The sequence below is a fragment of the Haemaphysalis longicornis genome, unplaced genomic scaffold, assembly GCF_048455015.1.
Source record: "Haemaphysalis longicornis isolate Haplotype H1 unplaced genomic scaffold, Haemaphysalis longicornis Haplotype H1 scaffold_1, whole genome shotgun sequence".
In the NCBI taxonomy this organism is placed as follows: Eukaryota; Metazoa; Arthropoda; class Arachnida; order Ixodida; family Ixodidae; genus Haemaphysalis; species Haemaphysalis longicornis.
Genome location: NW_027526203.1, coordinates 449,137,066 through 449,150,254, shown reverse-complemented (window position 1 = coordinate 449,150,254; position 13,189 = coordinate 449,137,066). Strand labels below are relative to the sequence as shown.

The following is a 13,189-nucleotide window of genomic DNA, read 5'->3' as shown; positions in this document are numbered from 1 at the left end:
GAATTTGTCAAGCTCCCGTTTTTGCTTGCACTGCGTAGACTGGCTCAAATTAACACACTTTTCATCGTTTATCCGGTTGACAAGTCGGTAATTATTTTATAAAGCTCAAAAGAAGAAAAACTACCATGCGCGGTCTGTGGCTGCGGCACCAACTAAACGCTGTGACAATGGGAGGAGGTGCACCATGAATGGACGATGCCCACGATTAGCATTTAAACAAGTTTCAGTTTCGGTTCTCTAAAACAACCTGCTTGACATCCAACGTTATCGTTGTATGGGCATTCTCGATATCTCAATAATCGCCATACCGCACTTCTGCCGTGTTGTCGGCTGTAAAATGACTAAGATAAGCCTCCCAGGACGGCTTGGAATCGTAGCAATCACTATCCGAGGCCTACGCAGTGGGTGAACGCCCTCCGCATCACCGCAGACGCTCAAATGCCATGCACTTTTCCCCCATATTTTGGAGCTTGCCTCACTCATACCTGTACCGTAAAAAGTGAGTTCGCACCAGACCAGGGGTCTGCTGATTCTGGCCCGTGCCCACTGCCCGCAAGCAGTCGGTGCTTATGGCAACAGCACACCAACGAGAACTCGCTAGCGCGTCAGTGTCAGTCTGCACGTGTTCTGCGAACTCGCGCATGGAGCAGTGAACGCTACGCCCCAAAAATGGTGAATTCAGTATAAAAAAAACCATCAGTTGAAAACGAAAAAATCAACTTACAAAAAAAAAAAAGTACGCACCCTCGGGGATTCGAAGTTGCAACTTGCAAAATAATTTGCCTAGCGCTCCAGACCACTTGGCCACAGGCCAGCACTACCGCCGTTAGAAATATGAGGTATATAATGTATAACCAGTTTACACTTTTATTTAGTTTTAGCATTTAAAGCAGCTTAGGTGACTATTTGTTGCACAGCGCTCGTGCAGTAAGCATCCCCCGAATTTTCACAATATCTCACGTCAAGCAATTGCATTTCTTAGACAGAAAAGCGTTCGCAGATGCGTAGTCGTGCTGCTGACCGCTGTGCTTGTTCACCCAGGGCAAAAATAGTGCTTCTTGCTCCCTAGTTTGACGCTGTACGGTAAAAGTTTCAGTTGATTTTGTTTCCTTAGTACCTATATTGGCTTCGCTGGCTTCTCCCGCCTTCAAGTGGCCTTAGATTTTACTACTAGCGTACCAGTCAGTGAAGCATCGCATGTGCACTTGTGCAGCGCTTGTGTGGAGCGACCTGGACTTTGAGCTTGATACAGTGTACAAACTAACAAATTAAAGAAAGGCACATTCTTCCATTCACAAACGTGTTGCGGCTTAGTTTCAACTGAGCGAACAAATTGCGACGACCCGTCGGCGGCCGGCGGACTAAACGCTGTACCATAAATGCTGGGCCGACTGACTCTGTCGGAAGGTTGCTGAGCCGTGCAGTAGTGCAGTCAAGCCAAGTCATCTCCTCCTGACGTCACACGAAAACGCCACAGAAAATGGGCGAGGATGCAGAGAGGAGGACAGGAATTTCGAATTGATTTTTCTACTAAATAAATTCACGTACACGCACTCAGAGTGGTCGAAACATGGCCTGTAGACTCTGGACTACAATTTACGCTAGTAATCCCGCAATGTTTACAAATCACTTCAGTGTCCCTTTAATGTATGCAAATATTGCAGATCACCCATAATCTGCAAGCAAGTGCTCAATCCCCATTTCAGGAAAATGAAACTTCAGCAAAAACATTCATGTCACGTACCAACCCCCAACTAACTTTCGCAGTGACACCCAACATTCGAAGGTACTGATGTGATCACAATTAGTTTAGAACAATATTAGCACATTTTTTTTTTCTAAGCACTTACCCTCCACTTTGGCAAAAATAGTTTCAGAAAATTGGCATTTTGAACCTAAGCACCCGAGAGGTTGGAAATTAAAATCAACCCTTCTTTACTCACCAAGAGTGGAAATAACGAGTGAGAAGCGACGATGCTGTGTGTCACGGAGTTTTACCTCCACCCAACCAGTTCGAATGCTTTACAATGACAAATAACACTACTAACATTGTTTAGTCAGTTGGATATGCTCACCCTCAACAGTGAGTTGGTGCTTGAACCTCTGGGTGTATTATTATAAAAAGCTAAAACCAGAGGGCTGGACTTCAAATAAAAACAGGCTCTTATGCCACATTTTCCCATTGTGCACGCTTTTCCTGCCTGTGGTCTAGTGAGCATGATATCAGGCTTCCATCCATGACTGCTCGGCAGTTGCCCATTTGAATTTCGCACGGGGTATTTTTTTTTTTTTTTTTTTTTGCAGGCAGACCGTGTGTAAACAGCCAGTAGGTCAATGAACAATGGCTGCCAGACAGCTAAAGCGGTTGTATCACTGGTCATGTGGGTAGAAAACTTATGGCAATTAATAAAGTGGGCGCCATTTTAAAATATGGGGTTTACAGCTTTACTGTATAATCAATACAAAATGTCTTCAATGTCCTTAACATGATGTCACTACTAGTTGTACTGCTGACCAACAGTAGCACATGGTCCCTTGAGATGCGCCTAAAAACGACCACTTCAAAGACGTCTTTCTCCTCAATTCTAGAAGCAATGAATTTCGAAGATATTTTAGATTTACGTTCCTAACAGGTTGTTCACAAGCAGATAAAATTAAGCAAAGGCAAATACATTTTCTCTTCAAGACCTCTTCAATTAAAAGTCTGGAGCGAGTTGAAAACATTATCCAGTTACCTTACCAATAAAAGCCTATGATGCATAAGCCATGGTTTGAATTTTCCAAATGCCCTCCAGCTTGAGGTAATTCTGTGCCCAATTTCTTTTTTAGGGAGAAAACTTGTATCATTTCAGACAGGCACAGCCAACAGGACAATTCATAGAATTTTAGCGAATTTCCTCACTCAAATTGCAAGGAATATGAAGAGTTGAGCCAAACATGTGGTGCTGAGGACTGAAAACCGACAGGCCATCCGAGCAACAGAATGTTTATGCGGAGGGACAGAACAAAAAGTTGGGGTAGACAGGGAACACAGTGAAGCAATGACATGGAAAAATTTCAGGGTCAAAGAATGGATTCGAATGATGCAGGAAAGGAGCACAGCCTATAAGTGAGGCCTTCAGTGAGTGCACACCAGAAGGCTGATGATGATGATGATGAGACACAGATATGCATAGACAGCTTTGTATGCACACAGTCTTGGTCAAAAGTTCCCAGGCCACAGCGACCCTGCTCAGACCAACCGTGCTCTGCTATTAAGGCACTGCCACTAATGGCGCACATAGACACTTGCCGTTCTTGCTTTATCGCTGTCCCATGCTCAAGAATGATATTCCTTTTCATCCGCCTTTGTCCCCGCAACCAGCAGGCATGTGCGAGCGCCGCTGACGGCAGCGCTGCCATAGCAGAGCACGGCTGCTTTGAGCACGGTTGCTGCAGCCTGGGAACTTTTGACCAAGACTGTACATATATGTATACACACACACCTATTTAACATCATGTTATATACCTATACACGCACAGCTCTGGGCCACCCTCAAAAAATATCCTGGCTATATGCCCGGCTTAAATCTTTTGACAACACGTTACCACCACTTAATAGTCCTGGTACACACAGTGTTAACACATGCTACATGCTACTGCAGAGCTCAAAACAAAGCTTTAAAAAACTTGACTTTCAGCTCTAAGCTTAACTCTTTCGTGACCGCAAGAAAATTGACCCGATTTTTAGGGGTTCAAGAAAACATTTTTTGTCTGCTACAAAAGTTGGTTAGGCACTAATTACAGAAACACAAAATGCAGATTATTAAACGGCCTTTCCAATAACACCAATTTTTTAAATGTTTAAATCATAGTTGCGAAAAAAAAAAAACCAAAATGAAATTTTTTGTATGGTTGTTGAAGAAAATGATAAAAAAAGGAGTTGTGTATAACAAACTACCCATACTAGGAAAAAATTAGAATATACATTTTGTAGGGAAACATTTCAAAAACATGCCCTAGAAAAAATGTCGACTTGCGCAGAACAGTTTGTCAGATATATAAAAAAAATGTTAGCGCGCATGGTGCTCGTGTCGTGCGGTGAAGCCCAACCTCCATTTAAAAAAGTGCGATTGTGGGTGGTTCCCTGGAAGAAATCTGGCAGTTTGACATTATCATAGGCACCATTTTGTCCCAACGTAACGTAAGGCATCCTGTCAACGACTGACTTTGCATTTACAGCGAGCACAATATTTTGACAAGCACACGATGCAGAAAGACGTGCATGAAGTTGAAAACGGAACTCCGTGGTTGATGCTTGTTGCCGTTCACGGTCAGTTATCTCTCAAAACATAAAGTTGAGCTTTAATATCATCCTCTGACTCGCAATTGTAGCCTTGCATGCAGGAATGAGGTGCGATGCGCTAGAATCCTGCCCTGCAAACTGTGGCTGAGCAGCTGTTGCGCGATAAAAAAGATCAGCACTGCGATCCTCCTCCATGGCAGCGCCACCTAACGTTTTTGAAGTAAAAAAGTACAAAAACTTATTGGAGACTCCGTCCGAATAGACAGTTCAACTATGCACCCAGAGATACCCTCGTATGGAAACAAAACGGGAACGCGAACAGCTGGCAGTGTGTAAGGCCGGTTTGAAGCGCTGTCCTCGTCGGAACAAATATCTGGCAACTGGGTGTGATCTTTTGACTTGCATCTGAAACTCTTATCGCATTAATCTGTTTAGGGCGGGGGGAAATCAGGAGCGGCGTGCTTTGTTCGAGGATCAGTCGCGAGCGCTGAAGGCGCCATGACAGGTAGCCTTGAAGTTGGGTAACTGTGTAGTAGCGCTAAATATGAATTTCGCAATGCAGAAATGGAACCGAAACTGTTGTAAACTGTTCGCGATTGGTCCTGTAGTAAGTAGAACTACAACACAACTTAGAACAACGCGCACAAAGGCAATAAAACTGCCTGAAAAGTAGCTTTGCAAACAGGCACTGCTTGACATTTTCCGTCAATTTCAGGAATTATTACTGTAAAAGTGCAAACCTGATGATTGAAAATTGTTTGCTGATTCACCGTTCGTGCCCTGACAACAAAAACCAAATGCTGATGCAGAGGAATTCTGAGTAGCATGATTCTTCGTTGGTAGCAGAGACGCGTGATGACCACCCCCCCTCTTCCACATGCAGGTGATGCAAACGCGTGTCATAAATCACGTTTTTGTTGCAAAAATGAAAACAAAACTGATTTTGAAAGGGCATTTTCTGAGCTAACTCCAAACAGCTTTACTTTTTCGAGCAACACCTGGAATGCTACGAAAAGAGGCTCCCAATGTATCGCTCAAATTAAACGATTTTGAATAGGCGCGGTCACGAAAGAGTTAAAAATTTAATTCTTGCTTACTTGTTTGCTCTGAATTTCTTTCGGCCTTGGCCACTTGGTGAACACACCAAACCTTCTGCCATTCCTGGTAAAATTAATGGGCAAAACAAGACAGGAGACGAGGCGATAACTACGTGCAAAAAAAGCAACAAGATAAGACTCCTGGACAAACCTTAAAGTCTCCAAAAATGCATATTTCATAAACAAACAAAATTCCATACACCTCGTATAAAAGAAAGAGAAAATAGCCGTCAGTATCTTGCCTTAATAATGTCCATTGTGCCAGACGTGAAATAAAAATTTATTCACCTTGAAAGGCTTTTCTTTCCTTGGTATATTGTTGAAGGCCTGCATCTTCTGGAAGACCTCTCGCACACGAGGGCTGACATCACGTGTTGAGGTAATGTTGGACAAAAGCTGGAAAAAGCAAATATTTCAGACTTCAACAAAAACTGTTGCAACATATAATTACCGTTTTGGTTTTTATTTCCAAATTCAATGCGACTGTTCATTTGTATTTCCAAATGATGCCTTCCGTCTTTTTTCTTTGGCAAAATTATTTGACATGGAAGTGCAACCAGCACAGGCAGTGTACAGACTGCTCATGTCTTAGTGAAAATAAAGAGCAGTCAACGTGACATGGTTCAACTGCATGCGACCACCCAAATTTTCAGCAATCATATCCGAGATAACCAAAAGGATATAGAAAAAAAAAAGGCACCGGCCCATTCAATCAAGCTATAAGGTATAGTGCACATGACAACTACAGATAGCACAAGCACAGTAAAAGCTACATGTGCCAGGCCACATCCACAATCATAAGGCAAAAGGTGTAGCAAAACACACAGGCTATCGCAGAACTGATCCTATCGCAGAACTGGCCCTATCACAGGCTATCACGGAACACACGGGCTATCACAGACACTGCGGAAGGAGATGAATGTGGTCTTAACTGAAAACACAAAAATTCAATACTGTGTTAAAATCTGTTGGTGAAGCAATTTAAACAAAACAAATTCACCAATTTAAACAAAACAAAAAAAGGCAGCTGTCTTCTCCTAGGGAACCTATCCCAGAATAATTATTACAAATTTCAGCCTGTGGCAGTGGAGATTTGGAGATTGGAGATTTGGTGTGTGGAGATTTATCCAGGTCTTTCCTAAGGAATACAAAATGAACCACCTTGAAAAATTCATAACTGGTTTGACCCCTAAAAACTAATGTACCCACCTCAATGACTTTGCAGCGAATGATTCGTTAGTGCGGTGAACTCGATATTACTTTCTTAAAAATAAAAAATGAGCTTTCCAGGGTGGCCTTTCTCCTTTAAAAATGCTGTTTGTTCAAAACTGCGTGTATATGTGCACAATACTACAGAGGAAAAATAGCATTCAGTAAACTTGTACTCAAAAAAAGTTAAAGCCATTCCACTCAACGTGAAAGCTGTCGAAAGTGCAGAGCAGTGATTCGCCATAATGGGCTGTGGCGCTGTTATCCGCTCGCTGCTACCACCCATCACGCTCTTCGATTTCCTGTCTCACTCCTCCTGATAAATTGAACAGAGGTTTGTCCAACTCATTTCAAATTTCCCGCCTTTGCAGTGCTGGCGCACCCCCTGCCTGAAACAGCGCAAGCAAGTTTTTTTGTTTTGTTTTTGCTTTCTTGCTTTTCATTCCGCACGTGCCGGCACCTTACAGTGCAGTTTGGAACATTCCATTTTTTTTCTTGCACTGCCACTTTTTTCTACTTGCTATCGTAAAAACCAACCCAATGAGCATTCCTAACTAAATGAACACGGGGCCTGCCGGTTAAATACATGCATTTTGCCTCAATTGTACCTGCAGTTTTCTTTATGCTAAACAACGGGGAGATGTATGACAAGTGCCAGCAATTCACAAGTTTCGAGCAGTTATGACAATATAAACCGCTTGTTCTTCGAAGCTTGCGTGGGATGCCGGGACGATGGTACGCCGAGGGGCAAGCTACAACACTTTGCAACAACACTTTGGAGCTGACTAACCCAGCAGATGTCAACACCTACACTGCACCAGCCATAGAAATCGTGGCAGCTATACAAAACCTCTTCTTGCTACAATGTCACAAGGGCCACGGTTGTTGAGACACTTCAAATGGTAATAGTACGTGTAAACGTTAACAGGAGTCATTATGCTAAATATATTTTCAGGAAAGCGAATGCACCATTTTTGGTACATAAACACAACACCAAAATGCATTTGGAGCAGTTCTTTTTTTGTCTTGTGTTAGTGTAACAATACCTTCAGACCAACCAATGCCGGAACTGGCAGGCAATACGTCATGGTCAGCGTTTTGCCTAATGGTCTGCGAAGGTGCATTCAGCCCTGTTTGTTTTGAATCTTTTCTTGCAACTCCAGAAGTTATAAACAAATAAAAAAATACGAGAGACCAGTATAAGCTTGCCTACAACAACATTCACAAGCAATTCCACAACACTCACTTTAGTATCTTTTTAACAGTGGACTTCCTCAACTTACATCAATCCATTCTTGCTGTTTGGCTTCCCCTTTGAACACCGGTGCCTTGAAGTCCTTTCCTCCATAGCGTTCTGCTTCAGTCACACATTTGATGTGTTCCTTGTATGCGTCGCCCCTACAGCCGCATTAAAAAAAAACAAAGCATGTTAGAGAACACCAATGGCCCAGCTATCCGAACACATGAGACCCAAAAAAGCAAGCAATACTACAAAGGAAGGTAGGTAGATTAGCAAGTGCCAATGATGGAAGTGGCATTTTACATTTTTGAGCAGGCCTCAAAGCAAAAAATTCCACTTCGAAGCAGCCACGAGCATTCTTGGAGCATATAACCAAAATATACCAGTATTTTAAGTTACTTGGAGGGTTTCATCTTGGCCATTTTTCTAATGAAGGTGAAAAACACAAATGCTTAGGTGTCAAGATTTCGGCGCATATTAAGGATTCCCGGGGTGTCTAACTTAATCAGTAGCTCTCCATTAGGGTGTGCCTAATAGTAGGCTAAATATAGATTTGGCATGTAACCGCCCCCACCATTTTTTACGCTTGATGGTGAAAACATCACTGAAGCATCCTAGTAAGGTTACTAGCATTTATTATAAAACGTATTGCCTAAACAATGAAGGCTACGAGTGTCTGCAAAAATAATATTATTGTAAAGTCAAGACAACCCAAACACAATCTCAATTCTAGGCAAAAAGGCATTACGAACAGTCTTACAGAATTTACTCACAGCCCAGCATTATGGTACAGGACAAAAGAAATCAGTCACATTCACTGGCATAAATTCAGTAAAATTGCGAGGGGAGATACACACTTTCCACAATAGAAGCCATGTTGTTTTGCCCTAAAAGTCAATTTATACTTCAACTAATATGAGAATAAATATGTGGAAGCCCACATACAAAAAATCACCGGTATGCACTCATTTAACTACACCGCGTTACTGAATAGCATCAACCATCCTTATAATATATTCTAACTACCCTGAAATTAAAGTGCCCATACTTTTTACCTAGGTTTTCCTTTTCCGATTCAGCTCCTTAGCTGCCAAAAATAACTACGCAAAATTTAGCCCTGCAAACTTTCTTTTACAACGTGTTTACGCTCTGGTGATTCCAAAGAACTTCCTTCCTCCCTTTTGTATGAATCGAGTGATGATAATCCCCTGCACAGCTTTCGGAAGCAGTTCGAACAGAAGGAAGGATAACGTTCCACATTCTAGCCCCAGGTGCTATGAGAGCGTAGGGACAACCAAAAGTGTGCAGTTTATGACAAGGGTCATAGATCTTGCACATGGGCCAAACGTTGCATAGGCACTGAAGCTTCTAAAGACTCTTGCTGAGAAAACGCTAGCCAACATAAAATGCATTTGTTGGGAACCAAGGTTTGTCAATGACGGCAAGCTTAGTGGCCTTATGCTATGTCCTGTTTGCCAGGCAGCACTACACAGTGCGGACTGACTGAAACCAATGCAACTATACTTAGCACGAAGCTTCTGCTGCATGCTACAATATCTATTGACACTACATAGATTGCACCGAAGTCACTGCAGCGGCCATTTTGGAGCACTGCTTGCACAATGGAAGGCTGTGAGCTTGTCTCCCACTTTTACCTTGAGCAGCACTGGGGATGCTCGGAGCAGCACTCCAGAAAGGGGCTGTCATGATGCCACATGCAAGCTATGGATATTTAGGTTGTTTGTTTTGGGGTTTTAAATTTTTTTTAAATCATGGAGTAAAAATCAGGCGTTATTTTTCGGACTGATAATCGGGGAGAAACCATTTTTTTTGTTTTGTGAAAGCACCTTGAAATTCGGGTTTTTTTTAGGTTAAATCTGCAGACGTGCTATGTAATACACTCAGTTTGTTTTATCACAAAGCGTCACGAGCTTCTTAACTCTAACGCATTAAAATTGGTGTTTGCTTCAAGCTGGTAATTGGGGGGACATCAGGGTTTTCTAGCCAATACTTTCGGAAATTTGGCGTTTCTTTAGAAATGAATCAGTAATGATGACAGTAAAGAGCATTGATAGCTTCTGAGAAATGAAACATTTTGTTCACAAAAAGTTGATCATCCATATTTTACACATCCTTGTTTGCATACATTCTCATCTGCACGCGCAACATGACAGTACCCACTCAAGGCTTGTCCGATTGTTGAACGTATCTCAGCTTGGAGAAAGTTCTCTCAAAATCACACCGTCCATTAGCTAGGCACAACAACATCAGTGTTTCATTTACCTACCAGCCTGGGGTAGTGACTGGTAGAGTCATGCCAATACTCAATAAGTTGGAAAGCTGTCTTTGTGGGGTTTGCTTCCAGCAAGTACTAGTCGAGTACAGCGCACCGTCAGTGCTTGATCGTGCAGATCACTACTTTGAAAAAGTTCAGCCGGGGAGAAATCAGGTTCAACCCGATTCTCCTGAAACATGTTCGGGGTGTACAGGTACAATCGGGTTTTACCCAAAAACGAACAACACTATGTATATTGAGCCCAACACTTGTGTTAACGAAAGCCAGGAGTAGAAATCTTTCCAAGTCCTTGTCACGCCAACTGTGAAGTTTTGCGAGTGTTTTTGTTGTTCTCGTAGTATGTTTAACTCAGTCACAATATGTGCCTTAAAGGGGCCATGCAGACAAAACATAAGTTTTGTTCATTCGAAAGATTGTCTCATTAGAATCATACTGACACCATTTTTAATGTAAACTTCTCTCAAATAACCTATTTAATTAGGAAAAAGTAAAATGGCCATGCGACCCACTAGCTCATGTCCCACAACAGAACCTATGATGTCATATGCCCAGCTCTGCGATTGGCTGAGGCCAGCAAAAGCAAACACAAATTAGACAGGGCTTATAAACTTGCCGGATGAGCTACTTGCACTTAGATTTAGGGAACACCCTTTTTATAGCAGTAATAATGGTGGCCTGAACAGTAGAAGTAACGAAAGTACACATAAACATAGAAGTACTGATGCGTACTGCTGTTGGTACTGCACACACTATGCTTGCTTTAGCTGCACAGCCCTGTGGCGCTTTGGGGTTGTCCACACTGGCCGATTGGTGTAAGCGACGGTGTCTTACGTGACCATATTTGTCGAGCGAACACAATGTTTCACGAAACTATTATTTTCTACTTGAGCAAAAACAAGCCAGGTACAAATACGGTCAAAAACAAAGCAAAGGCAGAAAACGGCCTGACGCAGTATTGTGGAGCCATCTCAGTTGACTAACGGTAAACAAGGCTGTGCAGTCAGCTACCGAGCCTAAAGCGCTAACCACATGGAGCGATTTTGCAAGCGACTTGGGGAGCGACGCGACTAGAGACGAACTACTTTTCGCCGCGGACCAAGCCGCTCATCGAATCGCTCGGTTCTGGGTCGCCAGAAACAGTCGCTCGCCTCCCGGAAGTGGCCTCAGCGACTAGCCAATAGGAGAGCCCCTACTTAAGCACGCAACTCCGGTTTTGGAAGAGAACGGGAAGGAGATCTGGCGCGCGCGCAAAATCCGCGCAGACTGCGTTTGCGATGCAGCGGCAAAGAAAGCTTTGCATGGCAAAGCTTTCTGAAGCAGAAGCAAGAAGGCTCCCGCACACACTGGGTGAGACCCGTGTGCAAAAACGACGTCAAGAAAGCGAATTCTTCACGGCGTTCATGTTGAAGCCGAGAGACGAGGCGCAGAAGGAAAAGCGCGCGCTATCGCTAACCCAAACCAGTTTTAGAGATGCAATGAAGTGAAAAAAGCAAGGTTGAAAGGCGTAATACTTTTTAGTTATGTTTATTATGACAAATGAACAAAAAAATGTTTGTAAACAACCAGCGTACCAAGCGCGTTACTATGCGCAGTGCGGCAACATTGAAATCGCCGTCCTCAGTCGCTCGAGCCGTCGCTGTCATGTAGTTGCCTCGGCGAGCGACTTCGGATCAGCGACTGCGGATCCTAGTCGCGTCGCTCGTCGCGTCACTGGAAAAATCGCTCCATGTGGTTAGCGCTTACTGGTACACTAGGTTTCGCTTGACGACCTGTTCTTGTAACGCCATTGCAGACGTCGCGAAAACACACGATTTGGTGGGAGAATCAAAATTTTAACTTAAACTGAATAATTTCTCAGTGAATTTCTCCCGGTTTGCTTCTGGATAAGCGCTGGAGGCACTATAAAATGTAAAATCTTTCGAATAAAACAAACGTGTGTTTTGTCTGCACGACCTCTTTACGCTTGGTCACGGCGGGAAAGTGATATGGAGGCCAGAAAGGGAGGGTGGTTGGATTAAATGTAATCCTGTATGCCGGCTTCTCACGTATCGATTAGAGAAGCGAGTATTGTCTTCTTGTGCTCTGGCCACTCGTTTGTCACGCGACTAAGTTCTGCCATGCGACTAAGTTTGGTTTTGTAGAACCTGTCCAGCATTTTTTATAGAAAGGAATGTACGAAATGTAAGAACAGAATTATTAGTAGTGACGACTTAGCAAGGACTCATTTGTGCGAAATTTCGGACACACCACAGTACATTACACGAAAATTTTGAAACGACGCAAATAGCGGGCCTGCCAGCCGCGGTAATGTGTTTCGAGGATGAAACAACTGATCAATTGCTAAAAAAAGTTAACTACTTACCAAAAATCTTTGTTACAGTCTATGCATGTCAACAGGTTGCAGTCGCGACATTTCGTGAAGTAGTGCTTTTCCACATCTTTCTTCTTTAGCGATTCGCCACATGCGCTGCAAGTGAACACTACCATGCTTGGCACGGGTAATGCGTCACAGTATTTCTGCAAGCACTGAAAAAGATCCGAATGATAAGCACAGCGCCAACAATCGAACACAACTGCAGCGGTAACACGTGCACGGAAAGTATGGTCCACTCACCGTCGTGGGAGAGTTGTTCTTACTTGCCGGGGTCCTGCGTACCAACAAAACAAAAATATTAGCCGCGATCCGCGGGTATGTCTTCTGATCCCACGGTAAGAGCAAAAATCAAAACTAACCGTACACGCAGAACACCCAGAAAAGCAGCGAAACGCTGTTTGACACGCTGAGGCTGTTCGCACGCGACGCGCGAGGGAACCAGGCGAACCAGGGAACTTCGGCGTGTCGCAATAATGATGATGATGATGATCAAGGGCCTCTCCTTTGAATCGGGGTGACGGCATGCGCCGTCTCGCTTACGCTAGGCGTTTAATTAAATTTAAGTAACCTACAGCTCGTATTTCTATTTAATTCTGCCCTGCCGCTATCTCTGGCTGTGATGACATTTTATCGACTTCTTCCTTGCTTTTTTTCACCAATACTCTAGCCTCTGTTCGGAAATACCTAC

General features: G+C 43.4%; 1 protein-coding gene across 5 annotated transcripts in view; it reads right to left on the bottom strand.

Annotated features, from left to right (window-relative positions):
* Positions 1-12,988, bottom strand: part of LOC144155968 (uncharacterized) — a 32,555-nt gene extending 19,567 nt beyond the window's left edge. For 2 of the 5 annotated variants that reach the window (XM_077687708.1, XM_077687711.1), the window contains exons 1-5: positions 12,861-12,983; positions 12,742-12,775; positions 12,490-12,653; positions 7,875-7,989; positions 5,671-5,778 (exon numbers count right to left, since the gene is read on the bottom strand). In XM_077687708.1, the coding sequence (XP_077543834.1) occupies positions 5,671-5,778; positions 7,875-7,989; positions 12,490-12,614 (348 nt within the window). In that variant the 5' untranslated portion in view covers positions 12,615-12,653; positions 12,742-12,775; positions 12,861-12,983. Of the gene's footprint in view, positions 1-5,382; positions 5,492-5,670; positions 5,779-7,874; positions 7,990-12,489; positions 12,654-12,741; positions 12,776-12,860 lie in introns of all 5 variants that reach the window. The other 3 variants (XM_077687709.1, XM_077687710.1, XM_077687712.1) reach the window with 3 other exon arrangements.
* Positions 12,989-13,189: the final 201 nt, after the last annotated feature.